This window comes from Pogonomyrmex barbatus, unplaced genomic scaffold, assembly GCF_055798465.1.
Source record: "Pogonomyrmex barbatus isolate J1 unplaced genomic scaffold, ASM5579846v1 scaffold3, whole genome shotgun sequence".
Lineage (NCBI taxonomy): Eukaryota > Metazoa > Arthropoda > Insecta > Hymenoptera > Formicidae > Pogonomyrmex > Pogonomyrmex barbatus.
The window spans coordinates 20,688,174-20,710,786 of record NW_028297127.1 but is presented as its reverse complement, the minus strand read 5'-3'; the positions used below and the strand labels follow the sequence as shown (position 1 = coordinate 20,710,786).

The 22,613-nt window shown below is 35.1% G+C and overlaps 7 protein-coding genes across 11 annotated transcripts; 4 read left to right on the top strand and 3 right to left on the bottom strand.

The window, feature by feature from the left end:
* The first annotated feature begins 178 nt into the window (after window positions 1-178).
* Window positions 179-3,989, top strand: Arf79F (ADP-ribosylation factor 1). Of its 2 annotated transcripts, none has more exons than XM_011635039.3 (5): window positions 179-334; window positions 1,608-1,778; window positions 2,000-2,109; window positions 2,299-2,424; window positions 2,504-3,989. In XM_011635039.3, exons 2-5 carry the CDS (start codon window positions 1,631-1,633, stop codon window positions 2,666-2,668), a joined length of 549 nt encoding a protein of 182 aa, XP_011633341.1. In that variant the 5' UTR covers window positions 179-334; window positions 1,608-1,630; the 3' UTR covers window positions 2,669-3,989. The 2 variants fall into 2 exon arrangements, with proteins under 2 accessions (XP_011633341.1, XP_011633342.1); XM_011635040.3 differs by lacking the exon at window positions 179-334 and adding an exon at window positions 352-633.
* A 1,667-nt stretch (window positions 3,990-5,656) lies between these two features.
* On the top strand, window positions 5,657-8,572 carry mmy (UDP-N-acetylglucosamine pyrophosphorylase mmy). The gene is made up of 3 exons (XM_025217675.2): window positions 5,657-7,014; window positions 7,085-7,481; window positions 7,603-8,572. Exons 1-3 carry the CDS (start codon window positions 6,533-6,535, stop codon window positions 8,140-8,142), a joined length of 1,419 nt encoding a protein of 472 aa, XP_025073460.2. The 5' UTR covers window positions 5,657-6,532; the 3' UTR covers window positions 8,143-8,572.
* A 134-nt stretch (window positions 8,573-8,706) lies between these two features.
* On the top strand, window positions 8,707-12,382 carry Sse (extra spindle pole bodies like 1, separase). 2 transcript variants are annotated; one of them, XM_089078940.1, is made up of 10 exons: window positions 8,707-9,108; window positions 9,665-9,738; window positions 9,933-10,149; window positions 10,223-10,509; window positions 10,569-10,705; window positions 10,786-11,002; window positions 11,110-11,417; window positions 11,489-11,656; window positions 11,740-11,894; window positions 11,979-12,382. In XM_089078940.1, the coding sequence occupies exons 2-10, from the start codon at window positions 9,715-9,717 to the stop codon at window positions 12,119-12,121; spliced, it is 1,656 nt and encodes a 551-aa protein (XP_088935066.1). In that variant the 5' UTR covers window positions 8,707-9,108; window positions 9,665-9,714; the 3' UTR covers window positions 12,122-12,382. The 2 variants fall into 2 exon arrangements, with proteins under 2 accessions (XP_088935066.1, XP_011633344.2); XM_011635042.3 differs by lacking the exon at window positions 8,707-9,108 and having other exon boundaries at window positions 9,119-9,738.
* Gmppb (GDP-mannose pyrophosphorylase B) lies at window positions 12,125-14,745 on the bottom strand. Of its 2 annotated transcripts, none has more exons than XM_025217682.2 (6): window positions 14,163-14,745; window positions 13,717-13,880; window positions 13,224-13,617; window positions 12,992-13,153; window positions 12,695-12,926; window positions 12,125-12,604 (listed from the first exon to the last, which is right to left on the bottom strand). In XM_025217682.2, exons 2-6 carry the CDS (start codon window positions 13,867-13,869, stop codon window positions 12,436-12,438), a joined length of 1,110 nt encoding a protein of 369 aa, XP_025073467.2. In that variant the 5' UTR covers window positions 13,870-13,880; window positions 14,163-14,745; the 3' UTR covers window positions 12,125-12,435. The 2 variants fall into 2 exon arrangements, with proteins under 2 accessions (XP_025073467.2, XP_088935098.1); XM_089078972.1 differs by having other exon boundaries at window positions 14,195-14,745.
* Window positions 14,746-14,883: 138 nt separating this feature from the next.
* On the bottom strand, window positions 14,884-16,120 carry Rpn12 (regulatory particle non-ATPase 12). The gene is made up of 3 exons (XM_011635043.2): window positions 15,959-16,120; window positions 15,651-15,723; window positions 14,884-15,569 (listed from the first exon to the last, which is right to left on the bottom strand). The coding sequence occupies exons 1-3, from the start codon at window positions 16,079-16,081 to the stop codon at window positions 14,950-14,952; spliced, it is 816 nt and encodes a 271-aa protein (XP_011633345.2). The 5' UTR covers window positions 16,082-16,120; the 3' UTR covers window positions 14,884-14,949.
* Window positions 16,121-16,465: 345 nt separating this feature from the next.
* Window positions 16,466-20,073, top strand: eEF1gamma (elongation factor 1-gamma). Its single transcript, XM_011635045.3, has 8 exons — window positions 16,466-16,626; window positions 16,754-16,903; window positions 17,511-17,574; window positions 17,640-17,782; window positions 18,088-18,390; window positions 18,465-18,797; window positions 18,886-19,038; window positions 19,135-20,073. Exons 1-8 carry the CDS (start codon window positions 16,615-16,617, stop codon window positions 19,288-19,290), a joined length of 1,314 nt encoding a protein of 437 aa, XP_011633347.2. The 5' UTR covers window positions 16,466-16,614; the 3' UTR covers window positions 19,291-20,073.
* A 144-nt stretch (window positions 20,074-20,217) lies between these two features.
* mRpL49 (mitochondrial ribosomal protein L49) lies at window positions 20,218-22,573 on the bottom strand. Of its 2 annotated transcripts, XM_089078985.1 has the most exons (4): window positions 22,281-22,573; window positions 21,575-22,045; window positions 20,676-20,862; window positions 20,218-20,564 (listed from the first exon to the last, which is right to left on the bottom strand). In XM_089078985.1, exons 2-4 carry the CDS (start codon window positions 21,686-21,688, stop codon window positions 20,290-20,292), a joined length of 576 nt encoding a protein of 191 aa, XP_088935111.1. In that variant the 5' UTR covers window positions 21,689-22,045; window positions 22,281-22,573; the 3' UTR covers window positions 20,218-20,289. The 2 variants fall into 2 exon arrangements, with proteins under 2 accessions (XP_088935111.1, XP_011633350.2); XM_011635048.3 differs by lacking the exon at window positions 21,575-22,045.
* Window positions 22,574-22,613: the final 40 nt, after the last annotated feature.

The window sequence follows — 22,613 nt, the reverse complement described above, 5'->3', positions numbered from 1 at the left end:
GATCGGAGCTCTAGATTATGGACGTAAGACTTTAAAAATGGTCGCGAATCAAAGCGCACGTACGGATGCGCGCGCATACCCGTATACATGTTGGTGACAATTTCGAAATTCCCGACTCAGCGGTTGAAGCCGCCATCTCGCGGGGCAGCCACGTACCGGTCTTAATTTTCATAGTCACGTGACGCGTCGGGCCAATCGTGGCGGCTCGGTGACCCTATACGTGGCATAAGGTACGAATCCTTTCCACGTCCGCCATTTTGACATACGGTACTTTTCGAGAGTGTTGGTTTTATGTTTTATCGTTTCTCGTGAAAATACTCTTTTTTACTGAAACGTAAGTAACGTAAGTGGCGTATATGTGCAACGTGGCGTCACCAGAGAACTCGATACTAAGAGCACGTCTCTGGGTGATGGAACTTTGAGCGGGGAAACCTTTGACGATTCGCTGGGGGAGTAGGTCGAAGGTGACAGGCAACCGGGTGTACGCGCAGTGGCTTCGTCAAACCGCGCGATATCCTCCGACTCGTTCGCGGTATCACGCGCCACTGGCCTTTTAAGTAGTACGAACGTCCTTTGAAACACCGCATAGCGATCCTATTGCGTCAGCAAAGCAGTCTATTGCGATCCTCGAGGGTATGCTGCTCCGATAATTACAGCGATTTTACTGAGATGAGAATCGATAGCGGGCAACGCGTGAGCGTCTCGTGCGTGCATGACTTTTTTTCCTCTCTCTTTGTATCTCGACGAGGGGTCGAACGTACGCGATTCGCGCCGTGTCGAAACTCACCCCTGTGCCCCGTCCCGCGCGGCTGCTCTTTAACGCGATCAGGTTAGCTCAGCCGAAGCTTTTTGTGACTCTGCATAATTGCGACCCTTTTTATCTGTCTGGTGGTCTCTTATGGATATAAATCCTCCCGTAGGGGATATTGCCACGTGACCGAAGATTTTTTACACATTTCGAAGAATGTGTGTCGCATCGCCACGACATCTTCCTCCCTCATTCGTTCACATGTGAATTGATTCTCTATCTCGTGACGTCTTTGTTATGTTTCCTAAATTCTTTTCCTCTCATCTTTACGTACAATGAAATGATATAAAGGAACAAAAGATTCAACAACGTGACACTGTACATGTGGCATGTTTCGTTAGCGTACCACAGCAAATGTGTACGAATGGCATTTATTTATTTATACATATATATATATGATATCTTCTTTCATGCTATTTATATATTTGTTAAATAAGCGATACTGTACGAGTTGCTTAGTCAAGGATATAGATCTAATTTCTTTCTTTATCAAATGTTCGTTTTTATAATCATAAAAGTTATATATACATCTTATATATATCGATGTATATATCGAACAGTGTTTTACATTCTGTTTTATATTACACAATCCTAATTGTATAAACATGTTATAATTCGAATTTATAATTAAATATAGAAATTTCATAGGAGAAATGATAATTTATTGCTGTCCTATAAGATGTGTTTCTTCAGAAGACGAAAACTTGATTATATGTACCTAATAAGAATATCACACTTTTTTTTATTTATATGTATTGTAATATAGTTAAATACATATATATGTATATGTATGTTTCAGGTCCAAATATATAAATACCAATCATGGGGAATATGTTTGCAACGTTATTCAAAGGTCTCTTTGGCAAAAAGGAAATGAGGATTTTGATGGTAGGTCTTGATGCAGCGGGTAAAACCACAATTCTGTACAAATTAAAATTAGGGGAAATTGTTACTACAATTCCCACTATAGGTAAGCATTATACATCTATTTTTTTTATAAATAAGTATAATTTAAAAATGTGATATGAAATATTAAATAATATAATTCATTCAAATAACTAGGAAATTGTATCAATTTATTCAACAGTGATAAATAAGTTTTTTTTTATAAATTATACACTTTTATTAAACATAATAATTTATAAATGCATTAAAGGACAGAGATGTTACGTATATGAATATATTTTTTAGGTTTCAATGTAGAAACGGTCGAGTATAAAAATATAAGTTTTACTGTATGGGATGTGGGCGGCCAAGACAAAATAAGACCTCTATGGCGGCACTATTTTCAGAATACACAAGTATGTATCATTCATTAATTATAATTTAGTTTACATTACATTTGAAAATATATACATGTGTAACAAAATGACATGTATATAGGATACATTATCTCGTTTCTCTTTTTTAATCTCTTTTACCACATGCTTGAGTTATATGGATATTGAATTTATTCAGTTGTATTACATTTCTTTATAATTGACTTGTAGGGTTTGATATTTGTCGTTGATAGTAATGATAGGGAACGTATTGGTGAAGCGCGCGAAGAGTTAATGAGAATGCTAGCGGAAGACGAACTCAGAGATGCGGTACTCCTCATATTTGCTAACAAGCAAGTAAGTAATCCTTCATCAAACTTGCATGACATAAGCATGATGTAACATGAACAACAATATTAAACGAATAATATTTCAGGATCTGCCAAACGCAATGAACGCAGCGGAGATCACTGACAAGTTGGGATTACATTCTCTACGTAATCGCAATTGGTACATTCAAGCGACGTGTGCCACGAGTGGGGATGGACTTTACGAGGGCCTCGATTGGCTTTCCAATCAGCTGAAAAATGCTAACCGCTAATTGGAAAAATTATTCTGTCAACATTCAGTTGCTATTTTAACATCGTATGAAAACAGCTGCATGCCTCCTCCCCTCCTCTGTTACGAAAGGATAACATTACAAGAAACAAACAATGCAAGCGATGTCGTCACCAATTTCGAGTGAAAATGTAGAAGGGAAATTATTCCTGGGAGTTGTCTCTGTGTCACTAGATTTTTTTTTGAGGAGGGCGAGGAGCGAGGAAGCGGCCGCAGGCACACGATCGAACGGCCACATCGGACTATTGCCTTGTGCAACTTATTATAATTATTATTATTATTATTATTATTATATTAGCATTATATAGTTACACTTTTTACACAAAGATGCCACAAGAATGTGGAAAAACTTGGAAGTAATTATATTAAAGTACCTAACTCTGAAACGTACGATACACATTGATTAATGAGTAATTTAAACGATACCTCTTCGATGAGAAAATTTAAGAACACACGAGAGAGAGAGCGCGAGCGAGAGAGAAAGAGAGAGAGAAAAAAGGTAAAGTACCCACAGTGTTGCCAGTTTTGAATGCGTTGGACATACCGATTATCATAATGTAGCTGCATATTGTACATTACATTATATAAATATGATAAAAATGTGATCAATAGACGAGAGAATGTTGCTCTGTCCACTACATTTACAAAAGTCGTTCTTGCTTCGGTCCAGCGGTTGACACGAAAAATGCAAAAAGTAATTGCAGCAGACGGTGCAATGACTTATCATTTCCTAGTTACAAAAGTTTCTTTCTATTTTTTTAAGTTCTCAGCGATAGAAAACTTGGGAAAACGAAAGCTATGGATAATTATTATGCTAGTTGGCCGTGGCAGATGTGCGTCTTCTCAACTGCCAGCCTTCGCTAACTCACAGTTATCCAATCCTATATGTCTCACTATAAAGGAGATATATCATTTATTTATTGCACCTCGATAAGGTACATTAGAATATATCCTCGACATTCCAAAATTGTGCAGTGAACGTGACAAAAAAATTCAGAAACTTAAAAGAAACTTAAAAGAAATTTAAAAAGGCTCGGACATTCGAACTGTCAGCGAAGAGTCAGGCCTCGTAGCTATTAAATCCAGTACTTTTGCTATCGCGGCGTTACATGTCGGCAATTTCGAAACTAATTCGCGATCGTTCTTCGATGCCCCAACGTTTTTCCTGTCTTTGAAATACATTGTTTTTACGATATACTCCTTCCCCTGATTTCATTAAATCGCCTTTTCGTCATATGCGAAAATTCGTATAATTATGTATGAATGTTTAAACAATTTGTGAAATATATTGTAATTGTGCTTTATATACGCGTAGTCTATACATTATTCGCTATCGGTCGTTATATAGCCGGTTACTTTTTTTTAATCTATCTTTATTCAGATCAATCAACTCATTACGAACTCATTCTTCGCGCGCTCCCATACGAGAGTTCTTTGATAAGCAAGATAAAAGAAAAGAAAAACAATCATTCAAGTTGAACGATACTTATTACTTTTCAACAATCTTCTTTTAGCTTGATTTAACTCGACGAGGGTTTGAGGATTATTGTACCATTTTTATCGAATTACGACTTTGAAACTTTTCAAAGACTCAATGAATAGTGAAAAATGCATCGCTGACATTTTTTGTTCAATGTGAACAGTGTGGCATCTGTATTAAACGAGTCTTCTTTGGTGGCACATAATTACATCGAGTTGAAGTTTGATACTAGCTTGTTTGAAGAATGAAACAAAATAATGGGAAGAAAATTTCGTTATTAATATGTTATTTATCTTAATTATTAAAGAGCCCTCATAACATGAGACGGTTAACGAGCATTAAAATACAAGAAAAATGACGGTAAAATTTTTTTGCGACAAACAATTCTCCATTATTCTCTTTATTCCTACGCCCTAAAATGTAGACATATGTTTGATATTTGATTTAACAAGCATAATTCTTGTTTACTAACAACGGTGTTAATATATTCGTCTTCGACTACTTTATGTTGAGATTTCTTTCTTGACAATCGAATTTAGTTAAGGGATATGTAGTATTAATTTCCCAATTCCCAATACGAATGACAAAATTAATTTTAATTGACAGTCTCCTTGATACTTATTTGCTACAAAATATTAAATGAACGTTTTTAAATAGAAATTATATTTCTGTCAAAATAAAAATCATAATAAGTAGTAATATTATAAATTGCAAAGTTATATGTATTTAATAAGAGACGTTATACAAAGATACGAGAGAATAAAAAATATTTCGAAGAAAGATATTATATATATTGCTATCATTTTAATTACGCGTAAGAAAAGCGCTAATTCACGTTTGATAATTATAATTTCTTTAATTGGTTGTTATTTATTGTCATATCTTTTTTATATTCGTAATTATCTAGTGAGCTTTCGCGCGCGAGTATTACTGTCCATTCGCGTGTGAGAATCATATTTTTGATCACATTCGAATTGATATTGTTTAATATCAGTTTGACAAACGCTCAACAGGTGGGAGAAATTAAAGCGCGAAGTTGAAAATTTGCAAACCTAAGAGATTTACGATCTTCGATTACATTGATAAAGATATAATTGTTGAATTAAATTTAAATTTTTGATCGATAAGCCAGAGCAAGATAAAGATTGTAATAAAAAAAAAAAAAATAAAGATCGCTAACGAAATCAGAATTACAATAAAATCACATACTTGATTGATTACATATTTTTAAAAATATTTCATTTTGACCGCATTTCATAAAGTACATTATGCATTTATCTACAGTTCATGTCACGTATACTATAAAAAAATGCTCACATGTACGTATTTTACTGAAATTCAGTCTTTATCTCAATTTCGAATATCTCATTATTTCCAAGAAGAAAGTCATTGACGAAGTTAGACAACAGATTTCCCGCGATTTCGGTATCACCGACGGACGCACGCGTGCGCAAAAAAAAAAGGGGGGGAAAAAAGGCAGGGAAAAAAAAATAAAACGTTTGGAAATTCCTGTTTGGGCAGTTATCTCCAGCGAGAGCGTTGCTCTGAAATCAAGGTCGTTCGCTCTCTCGCCGCAAACTTTTCTTTCGCGTCTCTCGCCCGCGCTCGCCGGAAAGGCACGCGAGGGCAGGAAATACGACGTGTACATACATAATGTGTCTGGCATTTTGACATGATGACTTATCGGTCAGCGAGGTCGCGCGACCTTCACGAAAAAGCAACGTGACGCGTGAGGCCCGCGCGCGTCTCACATTGGCGCCACCGACATTTGGGCAGATCTCTTTTGTTCGACTCATGACCGTCGACGGCCGACAGACTCGGCGGAGACCAACAGAGGTCGATCGGCGCCGACACTCGACGGCCGGCTGTCGCGTGCCGTCGATTAAATACAAGGCGAGCGCGAGTAAAGGGCTGTCCGATACACAGGTTAACGTCACTTTCGTTATCGCCGAAGAGGTAGCTTTTCTCTCGGCAACGAGCTATTATTCGCGAGCGGCGGCTGCTCCCCGACGACCCGTTGCAAGACATGGTGGCGAGGAAAAGAAAGATTATACGCTCGGAGATGGCCGGCCGGGCGGGAGGGGTCGATAAGAGAAATCGAGCCGGGCGTGCTACGTGGTATCGTGAAAGTGAAGGTATGCCGCCGTTGCCGCTGCCGCTACCACCCGCGAGAAAGGCCGATCGAATCCGATGAATACCTGTTGCCTGTTACCACCTTCTCCTCACTCTCGCGTTCGCATCTCGGCGTGACGTGGATCGCCGTATCGAGAGCCTTTACCGAGGACAAACGACGATAAACTTGACGCCCGATAAACTTGACGCCCGATAGGGATACGTCGTACACAACTTCACAAGTGTCAAACACAGATGACAAGTATGGAATGCCTGAGGAAGAAGCTGAGCGAGTACAAGCAGGAACATCTGCTCAGATTTTGGGAGGAACTGACTGATGAGGATAGGAACCAGCTGGAGAATGATTTAAACGAACTTGATTTGCAGGAAGTTACAGGATATTTTAAGAAGGCTGTGGAATCCTCTCAGTGCATCGGTATGCTGGATGACAAGGTTCGACCAATCGACGAGATTAAGATTGCCTCTGTTGAGACGTCAACAAAGGAAGAATTAAATAGATACAGGGAACGAGGTTTAAAAGAAGTAGCTGAAGGTCGTGTTGCCGTCATATTGTTGGCAGGTGGTCAAGGCACACGTCTAGGAGTTACTTATCCTAAGGGGATGTACGATGTTGACTTGCCATCACGTAAAACTCTCTTTCAATTGCAGGCAGAAAGAATACTCTGTCTGCAAAATATGGCACAACAACAGTATGGAAAACATGGAGAAATAACTTGGTATTTAATTAAGAATTATTGTTGAATAAATATAATGTATATGACATATCAACTTAACTTTCTTTTCCAGGTATATTCTTACTAGTGAAGCCACTCATGATGCCACTGTTGAATATCTAAACAAATGTAGTTACTTTGGTTTAAAAGAAAAAAATGTCAAGACTTTTAAACAGGGTATGCTGCCATGTTTTACATTTGATGGAAAAATTATTTTGGATGCAAAGCATCGTGTTTCCAAGGCTCCTGATGGAAATGGAGGATTATATCGTGCATTGAAAAATCAAGGAATATTGGATGATATGGTACAACGTGGTATTCGGAGTATTCATGTACATTCCGTGGATAACATCTTGGTAAAAGTGGCAGATCCTATATTTATAGGATACTGCTTGCTGTCTAATACTGACTGCGGGGTTAAAGTTATCAAAAAATCTTCTCCTTCTGAAGCGGTTGGTGTCGTTTGCAAGGTATGTTTTTTTATGATAGAAATTAAATGTATGCACAAATGTATATGATATTTATATAATTTTATGTATCTCAAACATTTTTTACAATTCATCTTATTTTTATTTTGATTAATGACTTCAGGTGGAAGATCATTATCAAGTGGTCGAATACAGTGAAATAACAAAAGAGACTGCGGAGCTTCGACATGCCAATGGACAACTGGTATACAATGCTGCTAACATATGCAATCACTATTTTACAGTCGATTTTTTAAAGAACGTGGGATACTTTAACGAGAAAGATTTGATACTACATGTGGCGAAGAAGAAAATTCCATATATTAATGATGAAGGAGAAAGAATTATTCCACAAACTCCAAATGGGATCAAAATCGAGAAATTTGTGTTTGATGTGTTTCCTTTTGCAAAAAATTTCGCGGTTTGGCAGGGAATTCGTGAGGAGGAATTCAGTCCGCTGAAAAATTCGAGTTCCGCTGATCAAGATTGCCCAAGCACTGCTCGTGCCGATTTGCTTAATTTACATAAAAAATGGTTGTTGGAGGCAGGCGCGAAAGATGTCGGCGACAATGTCGAGATTTCGCCTTTACTTTCGTACGCGGGAGAAAATCTGTGCCAAATCGTCAACAACCGATCTTTTGCGGGACCACAAGTTCTCGAATAAGAGGAATGCATACGAAAAAGATTCCATCAATTTATAATACGACATTGATATTTCCGAGTAATAAATTAACATATGTTTAATCATTGTTTGCAGTATAATTTGTATACCACTGGTTTAAACCAGTCTTTAAAGATTCATACATACAACTTGTAAGCTTTCCATATTAATATTCGCTATCTATTTTTATTCGATGGGACTGGTGATTATTATATATTTAAATTTAAAGATAAAATTATGTAAATAAAGACAGTATTGATAACTGTGCATCGAATGCGACTGGAATAGATTGGAGTATAATTTGATTATAATCTGTCTAGTGTTATCGCATCAACAAATATCGGAGCTATCATTTTTATATATTGTTATGATGTTCATATGTATAAAATAAAAGTATAATAAATATAAAGCGTTTCTAATCGCCTGTAATAAATCGAATCATTTTTTATTATAAGTGCAAATTTATATAAATGGCAAATATTTTAAAAATTAAATTTAGCCTGAAAAGATATTTGGGATTAAAAAATTGAAATTTTTGAAAAATAATGTGTTCTTTTTGATAATTAAATTAGCCTAATTAATATTTAAATTTAGCGCGCTTTTCTCAACTGTGTACATAAAAAGATAAATCGACAGATTGGTTGCATCTTTTGGATTTAGTTATCAACTTTTTATTTCTAAAAATTAGGAAAAAATCAAGAATTAAACCAGAATTAAAATTTTAATGAAAAACAAATGGACATAAATCAAATGTGATTGGTTCTTATCTTTGGATTCAACAAATCACATTCAATAGGCTTATTTTTTTTTTTTTTTTTAGCTAAACTTCTTGTACAGTTTATTTTTTCTTTCTTTTCTCTCATGCAGAAGGAAAAGGAGAAAAAATAAACTATGCAAGAAGTTTAACTAAAAAAAAAAAAAAAACAGGCCTAATTATTACTTTACCAGCTATAAACGGACAATCAAATTGTAAGTCATGTAGATGTCAGTAGTGAAATAACCTTTATGCGCATGTGTTGTAACTGTTTCAAGTTAAAATTGAGACTCGTGCAAGTTATACAAAATAACTCTTAATTTGATTAAAAGTTTAAATATTATCTTAATATAATTGGTTATCAATAAAATTACGATTATGTATGTGTATATTATGAGTGTAATAAAACTTAGTATTAAAATAAAACTATCTAGTTAGTTTAGTCATTAAGAAATTGTAAAAATAGTTGTTAGATAAAAGAGTTATGGTTAAAGAAAACAATAACCATGACATGAATTATTTTTTGTGAAATTTTGTACATTCGTTTGATGATTATCAACTTATTATTGTTATTATTAAGAAAGTTATATGATGATAAACTAATTATGACTGACGTTGAAAAAATTATGCAAATTCTGCATGAATGTCATCCCAACGAAAATGAATTTAAGAGTAAGACAAAAGCGTTAAACAAGTCAAAAGAATCAAGAAAGAAATTTGAGAAAAAAGACTTGGAGAAAATTAAGAATAATGCAGAAAAATTACTCACAGATGCACGGTGTAACTATGTCGGAAGCATTGAATATTCCAGTTTAAATAGAATGCTGGCTATTTGTAATTTAGAGGTAATAATCTTTAATCTAAATTATACAGTTAAAAAATAAAAATTATTTTAAAAGAGAGATACCTGAGATATTTAATATATTATGACAATTATAAAAGACTACATGTAATAATTTATTTTAATGTCTAATAAGCTTTTCATATTTATGAAAGATTTCATATTTATGAAAAAATACGTATACATGCATGTTCCTAGATTGGCAACGAAAGCACAGCTATTCATCATTTGGTTGAAGCTCATGCAGTAATACTTCGACAACACATCTTACATAGATATCAAAAAACTCAATTGCGTGAGTCTATATGGAATGAATCTCAAGTATATGGATTGAAACCGACACATGTAAAGTTTGAGATAAAATTTATAGATAACAGTGAATTGTTGAAAAGAAAACTTTTAGATCTACCAAAAGGTACATATATCTTTAGTTTATACAATGTATTTTTATAATATAAATTTATTGTGCTTTTCTAATGTGTTTGCAGAATGGTACATGATTCAGATTACTGCTCAATATGAATCTCCAACTGTAATAAGGTATGAAAGATGCAAATCTAATGTAATGCATGCTATACATATTACATTACTTCCCACGGGTACAACTGACACAGAACCCTTATGTATAACTGTGCCGAAACCAGTTACGAAGGTTTCCTATGATATCTGCAAAGAAATACAGAGATTATTGGATGAATATAAATCTGCACTAAAAACAACTTACACGAATAAACAATATTGGATGATGCGTGCAAATCAAAACAAGAAAATGAAGGTAAATGAAATTTGACTGATGTTTTTAATAAGAGGAAAATTTAAATTGATTAATTATAGATAGCTATAAACGGATTGGAAAATGTATGGTTAAAAGAATGGAGAGTATTATTTATGGCTGACCCTATTGAAAATTTGGAAATAATAGATGATATTCATCAAATGATCGATAAATTGATATCAGATTTTAAACCTCCGTAAGTAATATTAATCAAAATTCAGAGAGCTTATGGCAATACATTTTTTTATACTAAATTTCATGATTTTATCTTTTTAGCATCGAAATTTCAAAGAAATGTAGATGGCTTTTGAAAAAGATATCCACAGGTGCATGTTTTCTTACACGTGAAGAAATAGCGCGTGCAATCAAATTTCTACTTCCTGAACATGCAAAACTTGCAAATAATATCATTTTCTCTATTTATGGGAAGTTGTCATATATAAAAGAACTAGAGAATACAAAGCGAAAAACATTAGTTCTGATCATTGATGAGGTACGAATAATAAATCATTAATTATCATTATAATCGTTAATTATACATAAATACGAATTTATGAAAATTTATTTGTTTTGTATACAAAGACTTTATATTTCTTAAAGTATATGGATTACTTAGCATTCGAAGCTATGGAAATTATTAAGAATCATCCCGTTACCCGATTTCCATCCTTGCAAGTAGCATACGCATTATTCAAAGAACATGAGGATACTATAGTAGAAGGTTGTAAAATAATTAAAGCTAAAGAAGATATGGGAACTTGCATAGTCAATCCTTCTGGTGATCTTGATAAAATGGAAAAACGCATAAAGCTTTTTATGAACTTTTGGCTACCACAGTGGAGAAGTTGTTATAATATAAAACCTGGCGAAATGTTTGAAGATGCGTTAACAAATCACGATATTTTAATGTACAAACATTTTATTTCCGTATCAACGATTATTTGCTTATCTTTTGTTTTTACTATTTTTCTCTTTACAGGTATACTGGTCATGGAAGTGGTATAGAATATTTATCTGGCGAAGATATTGAAAGAATGCGAGTGAGATCTACCGTTTTATTATTTGGATGTAGCAGTGTGAAACTAGTTATGATAGGTGGAAGATATCCACCTTATGGTGTTTCAAATCAATATTTAATAGCATGCAGGTATAAAAATGTATACTGTTTATATAAAAAAATTACAAATGTATTTTTTGTACATGTACATATTAATTTGTATTTTTTTATAGCCCTTGTCTTTTGGGTATGCTGTGGGAAGTGACAGATGTTGATATCGATAAAATGACTACAAATTTCATGAGCAATTGGATTCCATCGTCCTCAAAGAAATCATGGGCTGAAGTAGACATAGATAATTGGAGTTCTGGAGTTGGTATTACCCTAAGTTAGTATTATGATTATGAAAGTAATTTGCATATTTGTTTTCTCGGTATTATATACTATAATCTTTTGTAATCAAATTTTTCAGTATATAGGAAAAAAGAAGAAAAAGACAAGATAAAAATGGAACCTGAAATGTTGAGGGCAGTGGCAAAATCCAAAAATAGTTGTTCGCATTATATGACGGCAGCTGCGATAGTAATAAGAGGTTTACCGATAAAAATAGTTTAAATTCTCATCGATATCATAAATTATATTTTTATAATGCTGAGATACAAGGTAATTTATATTTTTAAGTCGTGTATAAAGCGGTTATTTTCCGAAAGACAAAACAAAAAAAATATAGTGAATCTTATAAAGCAAAATTGTATTTTACTTTTAATACTTTGATATGAAGATCTTTTTTAGAGCTTTATATAAAAATAACAAAATTGACTAAAGAATGCTATATTTAAGTGTATTATAAAAACTATTAAAAGCTTTTTATAGTGATATTTCCGTCGATTATTGCCATTACTGATTCCAATTCAGACTATGATTCGTAGTCACATAATGATCTGCGGTTCTGGTACAGAAGTGGAAATGTTTTTATGCGGCAAAACTTGTCCGCCATTAATATACAATTCATCTTTCACGATAACATCCTCTCCTAATACAGTTGTACCTTCCATTCGCACCCATCGTCCTACGACGCTTCTCCATCCAACGATACAACTGTTTTAAATATTTTTAGTTATCTTGATGTTATCGAAACATTTTACATATCTTAAAATTCCATATATCCACGATATAATTGATACTTGCCCATCCAGCCAAGCATGTTCTTTTATTACAGCTGCCTTAAGAATAGTACTTCGCTTAATACAACATCCATCAGCTAAAGTGACACCAGGTCCTATCGTGACATTGGGTCCGATTCTACAATCTTTGCCAATTTTAGCCGTTGGATCTATTAAGACGTTGCCTACTATATCAGGCCCAGAATGAAGCTGTTCAGGATGCTTTTGCCTTAATGAGGCAAGATACATAGACATTCCTGAATAAAATTATGAATGAATAAATTAATTTATACAGGATGACAAAATTACAATATATGCTTGCCTGTGAGGAAGTCTTTAGGTTGTCCCACATCCATCCAGAAACCTGGCAATTCCATAGCATATAATTCTCCATCCTGAGCCATACTTGGAAAGATTTCCTTTTCAATACTCGTAGGTTTCAATTCTATTCTGTTTAATACACTTGGATTAAGAATGTACATACCTATATTTATAAAAAAAAAAACATGATTTATTAAATTTTTTTATGAAGTTTGACTTTTCCATTGCTGTACCTGCGTTAATTTTATTAGATATGAATTCTTGTGGCTTTTCAACAAAACTCTCAATCTTTCCATCTTCTCCATATACAACCACACCATATTTTGATGGTTCTTCTACTTTAGTAACGACTATGGTTCCTTCTTTACCATGATTTTCATGGAATTCAAGAAGCTGTTTAAAAGGAAAATCGCAAATGATATCAGAGTTTAAAACAAAAAATGGGTCATCACTGGCACATAAATATTCACGCGCGAGCGCAAGTGGTCCGGCAGTACCCAATGGTTCCGGTTCATGAGAAAAGATGAGTTGTACTCCTAGTTTTTTTGCTTCATGAACCAACTCTTCTTCCATTTGCTGCGCCCGATAAGAAACAGCTAATATAACTTCAGATACATTTGTCTGTACCTAAAAAAATTTAAGAAACATATGGAAATATAATGAAAATCATATTCGATTAATTGATCATTGTTGAAATATTGCTTTGATTATCATTTAAATACGTACTAATGCTTCAATTTGATGTAGAAGCATTGGTTTATTTGCAAATTCGACAAGTGGTTTAGGTCGACTTAATGTAAGAGGTCGTAATCTAGTTCCATAACCACCCACAAGTATTAAAGCACGCATAGTTTGCAATTTCTTCTTCTTTTCATGCATTTCTATGAATTCTATAACCATTATGATAAAGGTATTTTCTTATTTTTAAAAGTCGTATAAACTAATTGTATAGTCCAAGTAGTAAATTTGTCTTTTATATTAAATCATAATTTAATTATTCATTATTAAATCATAATTTTTGATAAAAGAAATTAATGACTTTCATTTTAATTTGGAAGATACAAAATTATATATTTTTTTTATATATTCTTGTATATATTTTATTTTACCATGTAAATTTTCTTATTCTTACTCCAACATATAATAATACACTGATTTAGCCGGATAATTACCATTATAATCACAATTATGTATTTATCATTACCTTCTTGATGACATACGCGAGGCTTACGTTCCGTATCACCGTCTTAAAACGAAATTTGATATCTCGGTGATAATTATTGCCACGTAAGAAGTTTGACAGACGCAAGTTTGCTACGTGTTCACCAACTTGTGTTACACATGGACTATTCTTCCTTACATCGCATTATTGATACGGAATGTAAATTGACAAATTTATATTGTAATGTATTTTTTTTTTTATGAGATGCTCACTTAATTTTTTGTCTTATAAATCTTTGATAATTAATATTTGCGAATGATGTCATTAGACGCCATGTTATCATTTGTCACTGTGTCATTCGTCAATGTGCCATTGTGGCGATAACAAACTTATACATGCGTACGTATATATACTTCGTATCATTAGATATTGGCTACAGTAGTGTTTTTCATGAATGTTTTCATTACATAACTATTTTTATAACATATCTAAAAATTTGAAAACGAAATATCTCTCACGCATGACACAAGCCTCAATTCCGATATACATATCAATACTGAAAATCTATAGTTTATGTAACGTGTATTATAGATTTTCAGTAAACATTTGCAACATAACCTACATTCATTTTCTTTTTGTTCATCAAACATTAAAAACGAATGAATAAATGAAAGTAATGTCATGTGATAGAGAATTTGTAAATTATTTTTTACTTCATATATAAAAATGGCTTTATTATACATTGCACAACAGCGAAATTATATTTATTGAAATGTGTAAAATACAGAGTCGCAACGTTACACAATCATTTCTAGTTCTCGAGCATAGTCTATTGCGAGGGCTGCCAATTCGGAGCTCGGAATGGGTTCCTCGGATTTTTTCTCGCTGGTCGTGGTAAAATAAAAATAGCCGTCCTTGGATAAATTCCAGTTTTTCTTGGTGGCAAACGCTTTTATGTCTTTTTCCGTGTTTAAATTGAGCATCCTCGCGGCGTCTTGAATGGAAATTTTATCATACGCGCTCTCCATACACGCGCCGATTTCATCGCGAACAGTATTCAATAAAATGTCTATGAAAAAATTATAGGATGCGGCAGGCACGTTACCCTTGGCTAGGAAAATCTTGTTATATGATCCTTCCATCAAATATTGTTCCAAGCTCAAGGGATGCCTGATGTATACGTTTGATTGTATCTGATCAGACGGCAAGAGTTCCAGCTCTGTATGAAATTCAGCGACTCGATTTTGTGATAGCAAGAACAAGAGATTAAGGCCAAGAAGCTGATACTTGTAAGCCGATTCCATCAAACCAGATTTATAATCAAAATAGTAACACTTTAGTTGAGCCATATATCTTTCGAAGGAAGGAATATCCTCGGTGGCAATGCTCCATTGTGCTCCAATTTCTAATATATCTCCTGCAAATGAAACAAAATTATAATTATAATCGTATATTATCAATTTAAATGTAGAATTTAAACAAAATCAGCAATACATACTGGCGATTAACAATTCATTCTGACTAGCCGTGCTATTTGATGTTGGGAGAAACATTAGGTGAGTGAGGCCAATCTGTCACATAACAATTACCTTATGTTTAACTTATTAATGTCACACAATTATTATCAAAATTCTATGTATATAAATTCTATGTATATCTAAATATCAAAGAGAATCATTAAAGTTTAGAAACAGTTTATGGTAAACGATGACAATCCATTTTGACAAATGAGGTTATGATAACGAGATTATATTTTTATCAGCGAGAATTTCATTCGGCATACTGCAAATAAGGTATATAAATTACCTTTAACTGATTGAGCAATTCACCACATTTCTTCAAATTGCATGGCGTTTTTGTCCATTCACGTTTTAAATTTTGATACAAGGCAACAACGTCTTTGAGGGCTGCCATTTTTATTCTCACCATGGAATAATCGGATATTTTAGATGCGAACGATACGAGACGCGCGGGAAGCTCCAATGAGCTTCAGTCGCATACAGCACAGAATTTCAAATGAATTTTTACATAACTCTCTTTTAGCATTATTATATTTATTGGTCACACGATTTGTTATCTTTATTTTATATTTTTGCATTTGATTTTTATAAATTTTTGTAAATAGTACGTCATATGTTTCCTGTCGCGGGGAATTTTAATGGTTCGTAAACGACACGTGATTTCCGCGCAGAATCGTGATTCACCATCACTGAAAATATATTATAGTTCGCGTCACGTATATTATAGATTTTCAATCCTGGCAGCGAATATTGGAATGTAGCCTAGATTCGCGCGGCGCGCACGCGCATTCTTTCGTGGAGTGACTGTACCGGCTGTACCGTGGCGCAACTAGCGGCGAATGCACCACTCACACTCGCGGTGTACTACTTGACGATGTGCGTTTGTCGAAAGTAGAGTGAGCTTTACCGGCCTTTTACTTCCTCTTCTCGTGACACGATACAATGGCGTCCGGAGTAAGTGGCTTTCACGCGGTTTTTCACCGGTCGGCATCCGCGCCGTGGCGCGCCCACGCCGGCGCCGGATTGTCGGAAAACAAAGCTCGGACAATGCGTTAACCGTTACACTGTGAATTTCTTTTAGATCCTCTACACGTACCCGGAAAATTTCCGAGCCTACAAGGCCCTGATAGCGGCTCAGTTCTCCGGCATCCAGATCAAAGTTGCCGATGACTTTGTCTTCGGAGAGACTAATAAGAGCGAAGCATTTCTCAAAAAATTCCCATTGGGAAAGGTGAGCGAGAGCATCCGCGAACGATCACCTTCGAAATAGCTTCGAGTATCTCGTGAATCCTTTTATTTTGTACGCATTATGTTGCAATGTAGCTGAGACATGCTTTTCCTCACGTCACATATGACAAGAAAGAGGCTATCGAGTATTACTCCAGTTACTTATCTGTCGCTGGAGCTTTTGATTTCCGACAAATTATTATAAAAACACGCTATTTAATTAACATTCTTTTGTTACATTTTGATTATTTCTACAATTTTCATATTAAAATTTTTATTTTTATGTACAAAAATATATGTTAACTTATATAGCATAATTAAAGTGAAAATTGATGAGAATGTTGCTAGAGAAATGTTTTTTATTCAATGACACGTATAATATAGATTTTTGTAATATATCAAGAAGGATAACAAGATAGTTAATCTTTTGTATGGGAGTTGAGTAAGAAAAAATAAAAAAGAAAAAAAACAGAAAGAAGGAAAAGAAAGGAAGAGTTCTGTAGAAGCATCTGAGTATATACTATGAATCAAAGTAAACAAGCTTCTTGCAGTTGCTATTTATATGAATTGTAATATTAGTGATAGAAAATATAATGTACAAAATTTTTAAGGTTCCAGCGTTTGAAACATGCGATGGAAAATATATCACAGAAAGCAATGCGATCGCTTACTATGGTAAGCTTCTTAAAGATAATTATTTATTTTCTCTTATTATCTATTTACATGTGCTATATTTACAGTGGCTAATGAACAATTGAGAGGAAAAACTGATATCGAACGTGCATTGGTTATTCAATGGCTTGGCTTTGCTGATTCTGAAATTCTTCCTGCCAGTTGTGCTTGGGTATTTCCTTTACTTGGAATAATGCCATATCACAAGCAGGTACCATACATTTTTTTATACTAGTTGCATTATTTATTCGATATTATATATATAATTATCCTCCTTCTCAAAGGCAAAATTGGCAAAATTACATAGCCATTTTTTGTAACAATGGGAGGTAGATTAAATATATATGCTTATTGTACTTGTGGACATATGTGTAACATATGCTGTAACGATACTGCATACATTTAATTTTGTTTTATATAATTCTGCAATATACTATCTAATACAAATACATATGTAGACATAGATTGTTGTAAGATGCTAATTCTACCTGATTAAACTGATATGATTTCTTTTAGACTGTAGAACATGCTAAAGAGGACATAAATAAAGCACTCACTGCTCTAAACTCTCATTTGCTTACGCGAACGTATTTGGTGGGAGAACGATTGACTTTGGCAGATATCTGTGTAGCCATGACACTGTTGCATTTGTATCAATATATACTTGAGCCAGAGCTACGTAAACCTTACCAGAATGTAAATCGATGGTTCCAAACAGTCATCTATCAACCTGAATCTATTGCTGTAATTGGTGCCTTTAAATTGGCAGATAAAACTATCGAGTATGATCCTAAAAAATTTGCGGAAACTCAGGGAAAGGTTAATACATCAATAAATATGCATATATAATTGTGCTATAAAAAATATATAATGTAAATATTTATTCAATTCAGAGTTCAAAAAAAGAAAAGAAGGATAAGGATTCGAAGAAGGAAGGTAAGGAGCCAAAAGAACTCAAGGAGAAGAAAGAATCTAAGGCTGCAGCAGAGAAGACCCCAGCAGTAGAAGACGAAGCTGATGCAACAGAGGAGGCTTTAGCTGCCGAACCGAAAAAGAAAAATCCCTTTGCTTCGATGCCTAAAAGTTCTTTCGACCTTGATGATTTTAAACGATTTTACTCCAACGAAGATGAGTCTAAATCGATTCCTTACTTCTGGCAAAAGTTTGATCCAGAAAATTATAGCATTTGGCTAAGCGAATACAAATACAATAATGAACTAACAAAGGTATGTGGATACTATCTTGAGAAATATTTGAAAAGTCGAAATGCATTATATATTGAATCATTAATATATGTGTTTCTCATATGCGCAGGTTTTCATGTCTTGCAATTTAATCAGTGGTATGTATCAACGATTAGATTCGATGAGAAAGGGTGCGTTCGCCAGTGCCTGTATATTTGGAGAAGATAACGACAATACAATCAGTGGCATTTGGATCTGGCGAGGACAGGATCTTGCTTTTACAGTACGTTTCATACGAATGTGCATTTGGAATGAATATATATATATATATAGATTTTTTTTTTGAGAATAAAATTTTTATATTTTTCCTATCCTCTAGCTAAGTCCAGATTGGCAAGTGGATTACGAATCTTACAGTTGGACAAAACTTGATCCATCTAAAGAGGAAACAAAGGAGTTGGTCAAGCAATATCTTAGCTGGACTGGCACAGACAAAGAGGGACGTAAATTCAATCAAGGAAAGGTTTTCAAGTAAACTTTGCAACAAATGAGAGATAAAATAAAAACGAAAAATCCTATTCAAACAAAATAAATCTAAAAAAATGATAAAATATCAGAAAACTTTACATACGCCCTTCAAAAATCCTCATATTTCAAGAGACAAAAATCAATATCCACAGATCTCTTTCGCCTAAATATATACGTGTTCCTTTCTTTCTGTCCACACATGATAGGATATACATATATCTTTATTTATACGTAAATATATACAATGTATATTTCTATTTTCCAAAATATATAAGATCCTATCATTTATGAATATACAATATTTAAAACTTGTGTACCATTCAGAATTTTATCTTTAAGAAATTATTTATTTTGATACTTTGCTCATTACTTCCCATTTACATCTCTGATTAACAATCTCGATTAATTAGCTTTTGAACTATCGATATAAATAACACGAATCTCCAGTAATAAGAATTACACATGTACAAGTAGAGAAAAAGAGAGAAAGAGAGACATTGATATTTTACATTCTACGTTAAGTTTATGAAAAATATAATTTTATTACAGAAATGTTATATGCATATCTGTTGCAGTCAATAACTATTTGATTTAGTATTCAGATCCTGCGCTTTGATTATATATACATATAATATTTATATCCTGAATTAAAAAATTGTTACATATACAGCATATATATATGTACTTAATATATCCTAAATATTGACAAAAATGTATGGAAAATTTCTTTGATATTAATATAAATATGTATTTTCACAAAAATAAATTAGACGTTAAAACTTTAACAGAACGCCTATCTTTTTAATAAATAAAAATATATATATAGATAAGTGAATAATGCGGAATGACTTACACTAAATAAATGTTACAAATTATTTTGGCGAGGTGCTCTATTGTAGAATTTTAAAAGAGGTGACATTAAATGTACAACATATTTCATAACACAACTTTACTGTTTATTGTATATATACAATATAATTTATTATAAATTTGTTTCTAGTAATTTTTAAAAGCCTTTTGTATTCATCCATTCTTTAACACGATTAACAAAATCACCCTTAAGTTTAATTAGACCTGCAAATTCATGTATCTGACTAGCAATTCTTTTTTTACTGTGTTTTTCTATATACTGTTTCATATCACGTTCCAATTCCCATATATTTCCTTGAATATTACCAATTTTTGTAATCTTTTTGTCTCCTTTGCGATTTCTTTTTAAATATACAGGTTGCATGTAATTTTTTGTACGTTCTATGAAATAAGGATAATCCATGGGTGAAGCTGTTAAATTAAAAAGAAAAAAACCTGTTACTTAAAGATGAAAAATAAATCAAATACATACATTTTTGGTGCCAGAGATAAATATACACATGAAATATATTTGTCATTTACCAGTTGCTGGTTTAAAACCAGATGGAAATATGACATCTTGACTGGATGGTTTAGGTACAATTTTATATCTAAGTACACGTTCTACATATTTCCATTCATTTGGATCTTGTGAAATCTCGTAATCTGTATAATCTTCAGGTGTTGTATATTTGGGAGACGATTTATAACTACTCCATCTCTGTTGAACCTAAAAAATAAAAGTTATATGTAACAGGTTTCATAATATGTTCGTAATCAATTCTATCATATGTTGAATTAGCACAATTTATCGGTATTAAAGTTAAATATGAAAAATGTATCATTCTCACGATAGATTCTAAAAAAATTGTAATCTTTCTGTACACATGTAAAGATGACTATAGCAGGATGATAATGACGATATTCATTTCAAAATTCACCTATCCATTATTCATGACACGTAATTATACGGTAAATCCTAAACTTTGTGTGCACGAATCGTTAAAAAAATCCCGTTATATATCCCATAGATAACCTTCAAATTTCCAAATAAAGATTGGTATTAAGGCATTACATATTTTCACAAATATTATGATCGAATCGATTTGTATCTATCGATGTCTATCGTTTACAAGTTACAGTACTTTGGTGAACGTGCCGTGATTACGGATTACGTATAGAGCACTAGACAAGTTGCACGGCCCAAAAGTTCACGGGTGACATCGGGAGTGCCTTTTATCGGAGTATTTCATCCCCATTCGCGCGCCAAACAACGACCAAACGGTCGAGAATCATTGATAAGCCGGGCATAAAGGACAAACGTGGCCATGATTACACGTGGGGCCCTTCGAAACAATCGTCCCAAGGTAATTATGGCAACGCACGAGAGAAAATCCGTGGAAAGCCGCGACGTGGACTCGCGTCGGGAATCCGGTACGTACCTGGGTCAACGCGGACGCGACGCGCGACATCGCCGCGGGATTTAGCGATCGTGCGAGGCCCGAGAGCGCTGCGACGAGGTTACCGCGTGCGGCGAGGCTCCGAAGGGCGGCCATTTTGGGGACTTTGGTAAATAAGGGTCGGCGGCCGCCATTGCAGCGCACCGTACGACGGGCGCGTCTTCCCTCTCACGCTCTCTCGTCGCCGTGGCCGAGCGGACCGCGCGAGTCTCGTGTCTCACGGGCTATTGCGTGCCTGGCTCGCGCCGCTATCGTGACATTTGGTTTTTCTCGCCCGGGTAACTGCCCCGCGGCCACCGCCGCCGTCGACGGCGGCGACGACGACGGCGACGACGACGACGACGACGACGGCGACGACGACGACGACGGTGACAGTAACGACGACGACGACAACACAGAGACAAGTCCGTTTCCGATTAGGTAGGTGAACGTGGCCGGAGCATCGCTACGAGCCTAAAATCCGCGTTACAAGACGAGATCAGTTAGCGCGCACGTACCGTAGTTACGGTACGAGAGCTGCGCGTTTCCCGCGGTGGAGAAGCGACGCGGGATAAAGTGAAGTTTGGTGAGGTGAGGTAAGGTGAGATGAAATGAGGTGAGGTGAGGTGAGGTGAGGTGAGGTGAGGTGAGGTGAGGTGAGGTGAGGTGAGGTGAAGTGTGAACATAGCTTGTGCAGCCGTGTCGTTACTCTCTCCGGTGTATCCGGCATCGCGACGGCACCGCCGCGACGGCGGCAGCAGCGCGCGCGTCTTCCCGGACTCGGTACCCAGGGCCTGGTGCGCGGCGCGGTGCGGTTCGGGTACGGGCACAACGACGACGACGACGACGACGACGACGGTACGGTGCGGTGCGCCGAGTCGAGCTCGAGCGGCGTCGCCGCGTCGCGTCGCGACCGCTCGTTTCGGCCGGGCGACAACGGCGGTGGAACCGCGCGGGAGTGCAGCAGCGGGCCCGAGCGGCGGCGCGTTTACGGCGCATTGTTATCGCGAACGGACTATGCTCCTGGGAAAAGCCGCGCGCC

Excerpts from the sequence above, each read along its gene's own strand:
- Sse (XM_011635042.3), top strand. The coding sequence starts at position 9,442 with ATGATTATCAACTTATTATTGTTATTATTAAGAAAGTTATATGATGAT. Across the intron at positions 10,510-10,568 it reads ATCAAAACAAGAAAATGAAG|ATAGCTATAAACGGATTGGA; the intron begins GTAAATGAAATT and ends GATTAATTATAG. Across the intron at positions 11,895-11,978 it reads TGGAGTTGGTATTACCCTAA|TATATAGGAAAAAAGAAGAA; the intron begins GTTAGTATTATG and ends CAAATTTTTCAG.
- eEF1gamma (XM_011635045.3), top strand. Across the intron at positions 17,783-18,087 it reads TAATGCCATATCACAAGCAG|ACTGTAGAACATGCTAAAGA; the intron begins GTACCATACATT and ends GATTTCTTTTAG. Across the intron at positions 19,039-19,134 it reads GACAGGATCTTGCTTTTACA|CTAAGTCCAGATTGGCAAGT; the intron begins GTACGTTTCATA and ends CCTATCCTCTAG.
- mRpL49 (XM_089078985.1), bottom strand. The coding sequence starts at position 21,688 with ATGGCCGCCCTTCGGAGCCTCGCCGCACGCGGTAACCTCGTCGCAGCG. Across the intron at positions 20,863-21,574 it reads TCGCGTCCGCGTTGACCCAG|GTTCAACAGAGATGGAGTAG; the intron begins GTACGTACCGGA and ends TTTATTTTTTAG. Across the intron at positions 20,565-20,675 it reads TGGTTTTAAACCAGCAACTG|CTTCACCCATGGATTATCCT; the intron begins GTAAATGACAAA and ends TTAATTTAACAG.
- Rpn12 (XM_011635043.2), bottom strand. The coding sequence starts at position 16,081 with ATGGTGAGAATAAAAATGGCAGCCCTCAAAGACGTTGTTGCCTTGTAT. Across the intron at positions 15,724-15,958 it reads AATTGCTCAATCAGTTAAAG|ATTGGCCTCACTCACCTAAT; the intron begins GTAATTTATATA and ends GTTATGTGACAG. Across the intron at positions 15,570-15,650 it reads GAATGAATTGTTAATCGCCA|GAGATATATTAGAAATTGGA; the intron begins GTATGTATTGCT and ends TTTCATTTGCAG.
- Gmppb (XM_025217682.2), bottom strand. The coding sequence starts at position 13,869 with ATGCATGAAAAGAAGAAGAAATTGCAAACTATGCGTGCTTTAATACTT. Across the intron at positions 13,618-13,716 it reads TACATCAAATTGAAGCATTA|GTACAGACAAATGTATCTGA; the intron begins GTACGTATTTAA and ends AAATTTTTTTAG. Across the intron at positions 12,927-12,991 it reads ACCTAAAGACTTCCTCACAG|GAATGTCTATGTATCTTGCC; the intron begins GCAAGCATATAT and ends AATTTTATTCAG.
- Arf79F (XM_011635039.3), top strand. The coding sequence starts at position 1,631 with ATGGGGAATATGTTTGCAACGTTATTCAAAGGTCTCTTTGGCAAAAAG. Across the intron at positions 2,110-2,298 it reads ACTATTTTCAGAATACACAA|GGTTTGATATTTGTCGTTGA; the intron begins GTATGTATCATT and ends ATTGACTTGTAG. Across the intron at positions 2,425-2,503 it reads TCATATTTGCTAACAAGCAA|GATCTGCCAAACGCAATGAA; the intron begins GTAAGTAATCCT and ends ATAATATTTCAG.
- mmy (XM_025217675.2), top strand. The coding sequence starts at position 6,533 with ATGACAAGTATGGAATGCCTGAGGAAGAAGCTGAGCGAGTACAAGCAG. Across the intron at positions 7,015-7,084 it reads AAACATGGAGAAATAACTTG|GTATATTCTTACTAGTGAAG; the intron begins GTATTTAATTAA and ends TTTCTTTTCCAG. Across the intron at positions 7,482-7,602 it reads CGGTTGGTGTCGTTTGCAAG|GTGGAAGATCATTATCAAGT; the intron begins GTATGTTTTTTT and ends TAATGACTTCAG.